The sequence below is a fragment of the Pituophis catenifer genome, unplaced genomic scaffold (assembly GCF_029215685.1).
Source record: "Pituophis catenifer annectens isolate HBS135680 unplaced genomic scaffold, rPitCat1.0.hap2 SCAF_1, whole genome shotgun sequence".
NCBI classification, from domain to species: Eukaryota; Metazoa; Chordata; class Lepidosauria; order Squamata; family Colubridae; genus Pituophis; species Pituophis catenifer.
The window spans coordinates 354,727,083-354,740,104 of NW_027256881.1; the positions used below are offsets into that span (position 1 = coordinate 354,727,083).

The following is a 13,022-nucleotide window of genomic DNA, read 5'->3' on the forward strand; positions in this document are numbered from 1 at the left end:
GGGCCCCTGTTTCTCCACCTGGGAAACTGGAAGAAGGTTGGACTTCAACTCCCAGAAGTCTGTGCTGGCTGTGGAATTCTGGGAGTTGAAGTCCACCCTTCTCAAGTCGAGGAGGAAAACGAAGTTCTTGGCAGCTTCTCGCTCTCTCTCTCTCTCTCTCTCTCTCTCTCTCTCACACACACACACACACACACACACACACACACACACACACACACACGTTAGCCTAATTCCGCTGGGTGATAATAAACAGAAGGCACTCTGCACATGCTTCAGGGTACAGCACTCCCTTTAATAATGGTTTTTTTTCTCCTTTGATTATGGGCTTCTGCCAAGAGGGGGGGTTGTTTTGCTCTCCCCTCGCACGGAAAACGTTTAGTGTGGGCTGAGGTCACGGATGCGATCCTGGACCCATTGCTCTGAGGGATTGGCGCACCTCTCTAAATCTCTTTTTGTCACGAACCTGCAAAGGAGAAATGTCTGCTTTTAATCAAGACTAGCTCAATGCATCTCAACCGTGGGCGTTTTAAGAGGGGTGAACTGCAACTCCTGGCTGGGGAATTCTGGGAGTTGAAGTCCCCCCCTCTTAAAACACCCAAGGTTGAGACACACCGATTTAGCCCTTGGGTGAGAAAGAAGTTCAGAAATTCTGAATCTCTTGCAAAGTTGAACCACGTTTCCTGGGAAACTTACACGACAGCAGACTTGCTGCATCTCCCGTTGGTGTAGTAGAAAGATTTCAAGTTTTTCAGTGGGATGGGGCGTCTCACGAAGTCAAAGCAGCAGGAGTTGGGCCCAGGATCCACTGGGGAAGAAAGAGAGAAGAGAATGGAGACGTTCTCCAGCCAGCCAGGAGTGGGCAGGAAACTCTCTGCCTTGAGATTGGCAGCTCAAGAGCAACCAAAATGGTTTATTTATTTATTTATTTTATTGATTTATTTGTTTCCATTTCTATACCGCCCTTCTCCAATAGGACTCAGGGCGGTGAACAGCCAGAGTAAAAACAGGACATACAAAATTTAAAAGCAATTTAAAATAATTAAATATTTTGGCCGTAATTAAAACAATTCCAATTTAAAATCAATTTAAAATTTTAACTCAAGCCAGCCCAGCTAGTTGAAATAAATAGGTTTTCAGGGCCCGACGAAAAATCCGGAGGTCTGTTATTATACGTATCTCTGGGGGGAGGTTGTTCCAGAGGGTGGGCGCCGCCACAGAGAAGGCTCTCCCCCTGGGGGTCGCCAGCCGACATTGTCTGGTTAAGAGGCTGCAGGCTAAAGCATACAAAGAACGTTTGCAGGAATTGGCTTTGTCTAGTTTAACGAAAAGAAGGATTGGGGGGGGGGGACATGCAGCCTCCCAGTATTTGAGGGGCTGCCACAAGAAAGAGGGAACAATCAAGCAGTGGGACTGCTTGCCACCAGAAGCTGTGAATGCTCCAACGCTGCAGGTTTTCAAGAAGAGATTGGAAAGCCACTTGTCAGGAATGGTACCCAGGTCTCCTGCTTAGACGTGGGGTTGGACTAGAAGACCTCTGAGGTCCCTATGATTATATTTTTTAAGTGATAGAAAAAACGTGTGCTTGTGTGGAGACCCTCCCAGCAGGAGACCTTCCCCGCCACAAGCAAGGATGCTGCTCAGCTCAGACCCTTCTGCACAGCTGGCCTTGCATTCTCGGGGTCCCCAGCTGTGCCCCATTACAAGCCCTGCCATGGGGGACCCTGCCTTCAACCCCACCTGCCGTTGGAGCAGCAGCCCCCCCCATCTCCCCCCGTCTCTGCCTGTCTCAACCCTGGTCTGGCCCAGCAACATGGCAGAGGGGCAGGAGGCACCCCAGAGGGAGAGGCTGGGCTAGGAGCGCCCAGGTCAGGAGGCAGAGTTGGGGTGATTTTCGGATGCTGGAAAGGGGAGACTTACCATGCTGGTCTCTGGGCTGGGTGGGTTCGGGGGCTGCACCTGAAAGAGAGAGGCGGAGGGGGGGCCTTGTAACTCCTTCAGCTCCCCCCCTCTTGCCCCCACGGCTGAGAGCGGAGCCGCTGGTGCCAGGAGAAAGCCCTTCAGGGGGGCTCTGGGGGTCAAGAGAGGGTGGGCCGGAGGGGGCCCCACGGAGTGGAGGACTCACTGGGACCCTCGACAGCCAGGGCGACGGAGACCACCAGGAACAGAAAGGCGAAGAGGCTCTTCATCTTCAAAGAGGGCAGGAAGGGCAGCTCCGGTCTGATCTCTCTGGCATCGGCACTGGCGCCCAGAGGCCTCTTTATAGAAACCGGCAGCTGCAGCCACGGGAAACACGTGGGGGGCTCCACCAGCAGGGTGTGGCCACGAAGGCTGTGTTGCCAGGGAGACGCCCGGATGCATCCCTCCCTCCCTCCCCCCATCCCTCTATCCCTCCATCCCTCTATCCCTCCATCCCTCTATTCCTCCATCCCTCTATTCCTCCCTCCCTCTATCCATCCCTCCCTCCCTCCATCCATCCCTCCATTCCTTCCTCCCTCCATCCATCCCTCTCTCCCTCCCTCCATCCCTCCATCCATCCATCCATCCATCCACCGACCTCAGAGACGGTGTTTGCAATGTTCTGAAGAAGAATCCGTTCTGGTGGGAATCCATTTCCTGCACACCCTCATTTCTGAATATGAGCCAAGGCTCCAACGTTTTCTGCAAGAGCCACAAAGATGATGAGGGGACTGGAGGCTAAAACTTATGATGAACGGTTGCAGGAACTGGGCCTGGCTAGTCTGATGAAAAGAAGGACCAGGGGTGACAGGATAGCAGTCTTCCAATATCTCAGGGGCTCCTCCCTGTGGCAGCCCCTCAAATATGGAAGACTGCTCTCCTGTCTCCCCTGGTCCTTCTCTTCACTAGACTAGCCAGGCCCAGTTCCTGCAACCGTTCATCGCATGTTTGAGCCTCCAGTCCCCTCATCATCCTGGTTGCTCTTCTCTGCACTCTTTCTTAGAGTCTCAACCTCTTTTTTATGACCAAAACTGGATAAAGTACTCTAGGTGTGGCCTTCCTAAGGCTTTGTAGAGCGGTATTAGTACCTCCCTTGAACTTGATTGTATCCCCCTGTTAATGCAGTTTAGGATTGCACTGGCTTTTCTGGCTGCCGCTGCACACGGCTGGCTCCTATTTAGCTGGTTGTCCACTAAGACTCCCAGATCCCTCTCACAGTCACTGCTATTAAGCCCGGTTTCCCCCAGTCTCTATCTGTGCTTTTGGTTTTGGGCTGAACTGATCTAGGGACTGAAATCCCTCCAATTTCTTTGCCGCTCCCTTTCAGAGGGTGACAGGGCTGGAGAAGAACCGAGGCTCTTGGGGCTTTTCCACCAGGACCCTGCCGAGACCAGGACAGCCACCTTCTCTTTGCTTCCCTTCTCAAAGGAAGGAAGGATCAAAGGCTGAAACACAAAGGCTGAGGAACGGCTGCAGGATTTGGGTCTGGCCAGTCGAAAGAAAAGAAGAATCAGGGGAGAGGTGATAGTAGCATTCCAGTGTTGGAGGGGCTGCCAGAAAGAAGAGGGGGGTCAACCGATTTCCCAACGAAGGCGAGACAAGAAACAATGGTTGGAAACTAATCAAGGAGAGAAGCCACCTCCTGACAGGGAGCACAATTCACCAGTGGAGGAGAAGTTGCCTCCAGGAGTTTTGGCTGCTCCAACACCGGAGGCTTTTCAAAAGAGATTCGGCAGCCATTTCTCTGGAATGGGAGAGAGTTTCCTGCCTGAGCAGGGGGTTGGACTAGAAGACCTCCAAAGGCCCTTCCAGCTCTATTCTGATTCTAAAGAAAATTGTCAGGTTTTATTCCACTGCTTCCAGCCCAGATCTGCAGCTTATTGAGATGGTTTTGGGGTTCCTCTCTGTCTTCTAGAATATTAACAGTCTCACGCAATTCTGCCTGATCTGCTCAAGCGGACACCTCTCCTCCACCTTCTCACCATTGGTGGAAACGTGGGAGTGCGGAGGAGCCGAGGGGAACGCCTGGCACCTGCCCCCTCCCCTCCCCTCCCCGCTCCATGGAGGGGTGCCCGTGGAGGGCCTGTTGGGAGCCAGCCAGCCAGCCAGCCAGAGGGCTCCTCCTTAGTCCTCGTGCCCTGCAGCCCACAAAAACCGAGCCTGCAAAAAAGGATGCTGCGAGATACTTTATCGAGGCCTTGCTCAAGCCAAGATATCTTTTATTTACAACCATTTCTCAATCTTTTCAGGAAGCAGTTTGATCCAAACGGGAGATATGATAAGGCAGCAAGATCAGTTCCTGGCAACCCCACTGAACCCCCCCTCCCCCCATGACTTCTGCTAATTGTGGTGCTGTTTTCAAAGTTCCTTTCTGCATGAGCAGCTCCAGAACTTTCCACGAAGTCAACATTTTGCTGAAGCCATTTGTAAAACGCCGAGATCTGCATTCCTTGTAAAAGAAGGAATCTGCCTTGCCAACTAAAGGACGACATCCGGGAAGAGAAGAAAGGATTCTAGAAGTGAATCTAGCAGCTCAAGGGTTGGGGGTCGCCAAAACAACTTTGGATCCCTGGACCGTGGTCTCCACGGCCTCCATGATGGGCTGCTGGCAAGGGATGGGCTGCACCTCACAAAGACCGGGAAGAAGGTTTTCTCAACTTATCAAGGGCTCTTGGAACTCAGATTGAGGGGGGAGGGTGACCAATCTGTAGGATCTCCAGGATCTAATTTCAAGCAAAAACCCCTAGAAATCAAGTCAAATAATGGAGGGATGGGAAGGAAGACAAACTCAAACATCAAGTAGGAGACCTACCCAGAGTCAGACATCAAGATCTCAAGTGCACAAAGTCTGGGGAACAAACAGAGTGAACTTGAACTATTAGAGAGCATTTCACCAAGGCAACCTTCAGCAGCGCCATCTTGGAAGTTGCTACCAACCTGCCTTCCATGGAGGACCCGAATACTGCACAAGTCAAAAAGAGGGCTGGGAAAATATCTACAGACCCCTCACATCCTGGACATCAACTGTTTCAACTCCTACCCTCAAAACGACGCTATGGAGCATTGCACACCAGAACAACTAGACACAAGGACAGTTTTTTCCCCAACACCATCACTCTGCTAAACAAATAATTCCCTCAACACTGTCAAACGATTCACTAAGTCTGCACTACTATTAATTTTCTCATCATTCCCACCACCCATCTCCTCCCACTTATGACTGCATGACTGTAACCTTGTTGCTGGTATCCTTAGGATTTATATTGATATTGTTTCCTGATTGCTTATTTGCACCCTATGACTATCATTAAGTGTTGTACCTTATGATTCTTGATGAACGTATCTTTTCTTTTATGTACACTGAGAGCGTATGCACCAAAGACGAATTCCTTGTGTGTCCAGTCACACTTGGCCAATAAAAAATTCTATTCTATTCTATTCTATTAATACATGAATGTAGATATGATATAGTTGGAATAACAGAAACTTTGTGGGTTGAAACCCACGACTGGAACATACTGATAGAAACATACAAACTGTTCAAAAATACCAGACCGCATAAAAGAGGAGGTGGAGTTGCAATGTATGTAAAGGACAACTATATTGCTACAAAAACCAAGATCAAGGGAGATACTAATACCACTTACTTACTAAAGCCTTAGTAAGACCACACCTAGAGTCCTGCATCCAGTTTTGGTCAGCACACTATAAAAAAGATGTTGAGACTCTAGAAAAAGTGCAGAGAAGAGCAACCAGGATGATGAGGGGACTGGAGACTAAAACATACGAAGAACGATTACAGGAACTGGTCATGGCTAGTCTAGTGAAGAGAAGGACCAGGGGAGACAGGATAGCTGTCTTCCAATACTTGAGGGGCTGCCACAGAGAGGAGGAAGGGGGTCAAGCTATTTTCTAAACCACCTCTAGGCCTGACAAGGAATAATGGATGGAAACTGAACAAGGAGAGATTCAACCTGGAAATAAGGAGAAATTTTCTGCTTGGGTGGGGGGTTGGACTAGATGACCTACAAGGTCCCTTCCAACTGTGTTAATCTGTTAAAAAACGATGGAGGGAGAGAATGAGAGAGAGAACAGTGTTGCTAACCCAAAGGGACAAGAAGCTGGGTGGACTTCAGCTCCCGGAAGGCTCCAGGCAGCATGTTGGACAGCTTGGGGTGAGATACCACCAACATGCGGATGATATCCAGGTTTTATCTCCACCGCAGGCGGCCTGAGTGGCGCTTGTGCTGTGGAGGCCTGGATGGGGTGCAGCCCCTTCAGCTCAACCAAGCAAGACAGAACAGAATCACACAGTTGGAAGGGACCTTGTAGGTCATCTAGTCCAGCCCCCCGCCCAAGCAGGAGACCCTACACCGTTTCTGACCAATGGCAGTCCACTCTCTTCTGGAAAGCCTCCAGGGATGAAGCTCCCACGACTTCCGAAGGCCACTTCTCTTCCAAGACCAGGTGGGAGGGGGGGGTACTGCTTCAGCCAGGATAATCTGGGGGTCCTCATGGACTCAGGGTGCCTGCTCAAAAGGCAGATGGCAGCACAGCTTCTGGTTGGCAACTGCGCCAATTCTGAGACCGAGAGGCCCTGCTCACCATCATCCATGCCCTTGTCACCTCTCGTCTGGATTACTGCAGTGCGCTCTGCACAGGCCTGCCCTTGAAGAGTGTTTGCTTGGCAACTGATTCACATTTATGATGGTCGCAGTGTCCCAGGGTCACATGATCCCTTAAGTCACAACAACGAGTCACTTAACAGCTGTGTGACTAACTTAACAATTGCAGGGGACATCCACCTCGGGGGACATTCTCCCTCCGGAAAGCAGAATGACCCCAACCCAACTGGCTTTTCGTAAGCCCCGGTTCTAGGCTGGAGCCCAGGGGTCTCCTCGGGCCCCCAGAAGGTGCAAGGACCCACTCCCTCGTCCAGGTAGTTAATGGGGATTTTGGTTCCTCAGTTGCTGTTATTTTAATTTTTATAGTTGTTTATTGTTGTTTTTGTTCAGTTTTAATTCTGTTTTTGCCGCCCAGAGTCACCTATTGAGTTGGGGCGGCTCTATAAATGGATAAATGCAGGAATAAATGCTTCGGGCCAGGGGCCTTGTTGGCAGTGGCTGGGAGGGAGAAGCCCAAGCACATCCTGGCACAGAGGGATCTGGTGAGAAGGAGGGGGAGGCACTGAACGGGCAGGACGGCTGTTACTTTCTGTGGATTTTGCTGGAACGTCTGGTGGCGAATAAGGTTTTACATATAAAGGCAAACCTGAACATTGTTTATGGGTGTATCAGTCTTAGAGGCCTCTGGGCTTTGACTGGCTCTAAGAGACCTACGGCACAAAGAGACCCAACAAACAGGCAATAAACAGGGTGGGAAGGGACCTTGGAGGTCTTCTAGTCCAACCTAGCTCAAGCAGGAGACAGTAGGCTACAATCAATCAATCAATCAATCAATCAATCAATCAATCAATCAACCAATCAGAGTAGAGTTGGAAGGGACCTTGGAGGTCTTCTAGTCCAACCCCCTGTTCAAGCAGGAGAACCTGGACCATTTTGGAGATCTGATGAGCAACACACACCTTACACCCCTCAAGGGGCTCCGTTTGCTCTGGCTCAAAGCCTCGGAGCCTGTCGGAAGGCCACCCAACCCCAGGGGAAGCTCCTTCCAGAGGGCAGGCATCTCTCTGAGGTCCTGAGAGGTGGCACCACTTGATTGACAGGACTCAGAGTGTATGCGTCCACCTTGCCAGATCAAAGCAGAATGGAATATTCTTTATTCTTTATGGGCCAAATGTGATTGGACACACAAGGAATTTATCTCCGCTACAGACGCTCTCAGTGTACATACAAACAAGAAAATCTCCATAGAGATAAACTGAGAATCTCCACAGATAAGAAAAGTGATAGGTTATGGATCATAAATCATAGTTACAATCATTAATCATACGATACAAATAGCAAGGGATAAACCATAAGATACCAATAGGAGAAGGTAGTACGGTAGATGGAAAAGATGAGAAGATAAGGAAGATGAGATCCTACAGATTGGTCACCCTCCCCCCTCAATCTGAGTTCCAAGAGCCCTTGATAAGTTGAGAAAACCTTCTTCCCAGTCTTTGTGAGGTGCAGCCCATCCCTTGCCAGCAGCCCATCATGGAGGCCGTGGAGACCACAGTCCAGGGATCCAAAGTTGTTTTGGCGACCCCCAACCCTTGAGCTGCTAGATTCACTTCTGGAATCCTTTCTTCTCCTCCCGGATGTCGTCCTTTAGTTGGCAAGGCAGATTCCTTCTTTTACAAGGAATGCAGATCTCGGCGTTTAAAAAATGGCTTCAGCAAAATGTTGACTTCGTGGAAAGTTCTGGAGCTGCTCAATCAGAAAGGAACTTTGAAAACAGCACCACAATTAGCAGAAGTCATGGGGGGAGGGGGGGTTCAGTGGGGTTGCCAGGAACTGATCTTGCTGCCTTATCATATCTCCCGTTTGGATCAAACTGCTTCCTGAAAAGATTGAGAAATGGTTGTAAATAAAAGATATCTTGGCTTGAGCAAGGCCTCGATAAAGTATCTCGCAGCATCCTTTTTTGCAGGCTCGGTTTTTGTGGGCTGCAGGGCACGAGGACTAAGGAGGAGCCCTCTGGCTGGCTGGCTGGCTCCCAACAGGCCCTCCATGGGCACCCCTCCACGGAGAGGGGAGGGGAGGGGAGGGGGCAGGTGCCAGGCGTTCCCCTCGGCTCCTCCGCACTCCCACGTTTCCACGAATGGTGAGAAGGTGGAGGAGAGGTGTCCGCTTGAGCAGATCAGGCAGAATTGCGTGAGACTGTTAATATTCTAGAAGACAGAGAGGAACCCCAAAACCATCTCAATAAGCTGCAGATCTGGGCTGGAAGCAGTGGAATAAAACCTGACAATTTTCTTTAGAATCAGAATAGAGCTGGAAGGGCCTTTGGAGGTCTTCTAGTCCAACCCCCTGCTCAGGCAGGAAACTCTCTCCCATTCCAGAGAAATGGCTGCCGAATCTCTTTTGAAAAGCCTCCGGTGTTGGAGCAGCCAAAACTCCTGGAGGCAACTTCTCCTCCACTGGTGAATTGTGCTCCCTGTCAGGAGGTGGCTTCTCTCCTTGATTAGTTTCCAACCATTGTTTCTTGTCTCGCCTTCATTGGGAAATCGGTTGACCCCCCTCTTCTTTCTGGCAGCCCCTCCAACACTGGAATGCTACTATCACCTCTCCCCTGATTCTTCTTTTCTTTCGACTGGCCAGACCCAAATCCTGCAGCCGTTCCTCAGCCTTTGTGTTTCAGCCTTTGATCCTTCCTTCCTTTGAGAAGGGAAGCAAAGAGAAGGTGGCTGTCCTGGTCTCGGCAGGGTCCTGGTGGAAAAGCCCCAAGAGCCTCGGTTCTTCTCCAGCCCTGTCACCCTCTGAAAGGGAGCGGCAAAGAAATTGGAGGGATTTCAGTCCCTAGATCAGTTCAGCCCAAAACCAAAAGCACAGATAGAGACTGGGGGAAACCGGGCTTAATAGCAGTGACTGTGAATGGGATCTGGGAGTCTTAGTGGACAACCAGCTAAATAGGAGCCAGCCGTGTGCAGCGGCAGCCAGAAAAGCCAATGCAATCCTAAACTGCATTAACAGGGGGATACAATCAAGTTCAAGGGAGGTACTAATACCGCTCTACAAAGCCTTAGTAAGGCCACACCTAGAGCACTGCATCCAGTTTTGGTGACCACACTATAAAAAAGAGGTTGAGACTCTAGAAAAAGTGCAGAGAAGAGCAACCAAGAGGATGAGGGGACCAGAGGCTAAAACATACGAAGAACGGTTGCAGGAACTGGGCCTGGCTAGTCTAGTGAAGAGAAGGACCAGGGGAGACATGAGAGCAGTCTTCCATATTTGAGGGGCTGCCACAGGGAGGAGCCCCTGAGATATTGGAAGACTGCTATCCTGTCACCCCTGGTCCTTCTTTTCATCAGACTAGCCAGGCCCAGTTCCTGCAACCGTTCATCATAAGTTTTAGCCTCCAGTCCCCTCATCATCTTTGTGGCTCTTGCAGAAAACGTTGGAGCCTTGGCTCATATTCAGAAATGAGGGTGTGCAGGAAATGGATTCCCACCAGAACGGATTCTTCTTCAGAACATTGCAAACACCGTCTCTGAGGTCAGTGGATGGATGGATGGATGGATGGATGGATGGATGGATGGATGGATGGAGGGAGGAATGGATGGAGGGAGGAAGGGATGGAGGGAGGAAGGAATGGAGGGAGGGATGGAAGGAGGGAGGGATGGATAGAGGGATGGAGGAATAGAGGGATGGAGGGATAGATGGATGGATGGATAAAGGGATGGGGGGAGGGAGGGAGGGAGGGATGCATCCGGGCGTCTCCCTGGCAACACAGCCTTCGTGGCCACACCCTGCTGGTGGAGCCCCCCACGTGTTTCCCCTGGCTGCAGCTGCCGGTTTCTATAAAGAGGCCTCTGGGCGCCAGTGCCGATGCCAGAGAGATCAGACCGGAGCTGCCCTTCCTGCCCTCTTTGAAGATGAAGAGCCTCTTCGCCTTTCTGTTCCTGGTGGTCTCCGTCGCCCTGGCTGTCGAGGGTCCCAGTGAGTCCTTCATTCCGTGGGGCCCCCTCCGGCCCACCCTCTCTTGACCCCCAGAGCCCCCCTGAAGGGCTTTCCCCTGGCACCAGCAGCTCCGCTCTCAGCCGTGGGGGCAAGAGGGGGGGAGCTGAAGGAGTTACAAGGCCCCCCTCCGCCTCTCTCTTTCAGGTGCAGCCCCCGAACCCACCCAGCCCAGAGACCGGAATGGTAAGTCTCCCCTTTCCAGCATCCGAAAATCACCCCAACTCTGCCTCCTGACCTGGGCGCTCCTAGCCCAGCCTCTCCCTCTGGGGTGCCTCCTGCCCCACTGCCATGTTGCTGGGCCAGACCAGGGTTGAGACAGGCAGAGACGGGGGGAGATGGGGGAGGGGGCTGCTGCTCCAACGGCAGGTGGGGTTGAAGGCAGGGTCCCCCATGGCAGGCCTTGGCCCCTGTCCCCGTGTAATGGGGCACAGCTGGGGACCCCGAGAACGCAAGGCCAGCTGTGCAGAAGGGTCTGAGCTGAGCAGCATCCTTGCTTGTGGCGGGGAAGGTCTCCTGCTGGGAGGGTCTCCACACAAGCACACGTTTTTTCTATCACTTAAAGAATATAATCATAGGGACCTCAGAGGTCTTCTAGTCCAACCCCACGTCTAAGCAGGAGACCTGGGTACCATTCCTGACAAGTGGCTTTCCAATCTCTTCTTGAAAACCTGCAGCGTTGGAGCATTCACAGCTTCTGGTGGCAAGCAGTCCCACTGCTAGATTGTTCCCTCTTCCTTGTGGCAGCCCCTCAAATACTGGGAGGCTGCATGTCCCCCCCCCAATCCTTCTTTTCGTTAAACTAGACAAAGCCAATTCCTGCAAACGTTCTTTGTATGCTTTAGCCTGCAGCCTCTTAACCAGACAATGTCGGCTGGTGACCCCCGGGGGGAGAGCCTTCTCTGTGGCGGCGCCCACCCTCTGGAACAACCTCCCCCCAGAGATACGTACAATAACAGACCTCCGGATTTTTGGTCGGGCCCTGAAAACCTATTTATTTCAACTAGCTGGGCTGGCTTGAGTTAAAATTTTAAATTGATTTTAAATTGGGTTGTTTTAATTTACGGCCAAAATAATTAATTATTTTAAATTGCTTTTAAATTTTGTATGTTCTGTTTTTACTCTGGCTGTTCACCACCCTGAGTCCTATTGGAGAAGGGCGGTATAGAAATGGAAACAAATAAATCAATAAAATAAATAAATAAATAAACCATTTTGGTTGCTCTTGAGCTGCTAATCTCAAGGCAGAGAGTTTCCTGCCCACTCCTGGGTGGCTGGAGAACGTCTCCATTCTCTTCTCTCTTTCCTTCCCCAGTGGATCCGGGGCCCAACTCCTGCTGCTTTGACTTCGTGAGACGCCCCATCCCACTGAAAAACTTGAAATCTTTCTACTACACCAACGGGAGATGCAGCAAGTCTGCCGTCGTGTAAGTTTCCCAGGAAACGTGGTTCAACTTTGCAAGAGATTCAGAATTTCTGAACTTCTTTCTCACCCAAGGGCTAAATCGGTGTGTCTCAACCTTGGGTGTTTTAAGAGGGGGGGACTTCAACTCCCAGAATTCCCCAGCCAGGAGTTGCAGTTCACCCCTCTTAAAACGCCCACGGTTGAGATGCATTGAGCTAGTCTTGATTAAAAGCAGACATTTCTCCTTTGCAGGTTCGTGACAAAAAGAGATTTAGAGAGGTGCGCCAATCCCTCAGAGCAATGGGTCCAGGATCGCATCCGTGACCTCAGCCCACACTAAACGTTTTCCGTGCGAGGGGAGAGCAAAACAACCCCCCCTCTTGGCAGACGCCCATAATCAAAGGAGAAAAAAAACCATTATTAAAGGGAGTGCTGTACCCTGAAGCATGTGCAGAGTGCCTTCTGTTTATTATCACCCAGCGGAATTAGGCTAACGTGTGTGTGTGTGTGTGTGTGTGTGTGTGTGTGTGTGTGTGAGAGAGAGAGAGAGAGAGAGAGAGAGAGAGAGAGAGAGCGAGAAGCTGCCAAGAACTTCGTTTTCCTCCTCGACTTGAGAAGGGTGGACTTCAACTCCCAGAATTCCACAGCCAGCACAGACTTCTGGGAGTTGAAGTCCAACCTTCTTCCAGTTTCCCAGGTGGAGAAACAGGGGCCCAGGGGCTCCCCTCTCACCCCTCCCTTGCGTGGGCTTCCTTTCCCTTCCGCTGCTCTCCAGGGTCTCTTTCCAAAGGGGACCTCGGAGGTCACACGATTACACGGGGGGGGGGGGCGGTCGGGGGGCGGTGGACAGATGGGGGGGATGAACAACTGGGGTTTCTCCTTGGTCGGAGGCCCCTCCCCTCCAGAGTTCCCGTCTCCCCATTTAAAGGGGGGCTTGTAAGAGAAAAGCAGGGGTGGGCAATATCTCCATCCCCCCCCCAGTACCCTTCAGGATATCGAGCTGGGCTTTAGGGTCTCTTCAGAGCCCTGAAACCCAGGAG

The 13,022-nt window shown here is 51.3% G+C and overlaps 2 protein-coding genes across 2 annotated transcripts; one reads left to right on the forward strand and one right to left on the reverse strand.

Moving 5' to 3' along the window:
- Nucleotides 1-317: 317 nt before the first annotated feature.
- LOC139308423 (C-C motif chemokine 5-like) lies at nucleotides 318-2,192 on the reverse strand. Its single transcript, XM_070931948.1, has 4 exons — nucleotides 2,123-2,192; nucleotides 1,918-1,956; nucleotides 694-805; nucleotides 318-463 (listed from the first exon to the last, which is right to left on the reverse strand). The coding sequence occupies exons 1-4, from the start codon at nucleotides 2,184-2,186 to the stop codon at nucleotides 376-378; spliced, it is 303 nt and encodes a 100-aa protein (XP_070788049.1). The 5' UTR covers nucleotides 2,187-2,192; the 3' UTR covers nucleotides 318-375.
- An 8,293-nt stretch (nucleotides 2,193-10,485) lies between these two features.
- LOC139308424 (C-C motif chemokine 5-like) lies at nucleotides 10,486-12,378 on the forward strand. Its single transcript, XM_070931949.1, has 4 exons — nucleotides 10,486-10,559; nucleotides 10,725-10,763; nucleotides 11,893-12,004; nucleotides 12,235-12,378. Exons 1-4 carry the CDS (start codon nucleotides 10,496-10,498, stop codon nucleotides 12,320-12,322), a joined length of 303 nt encoding a protein of 100 aa, XP_070788050.1. The 5' UTR covers nucleotides 10,486-10,495; the 3' UTR covers nucleotides 12,323-12,378.
- The last annotated feature ends 644 nt before the right edge of the window (nucleotides 12,379-13,022 follow it).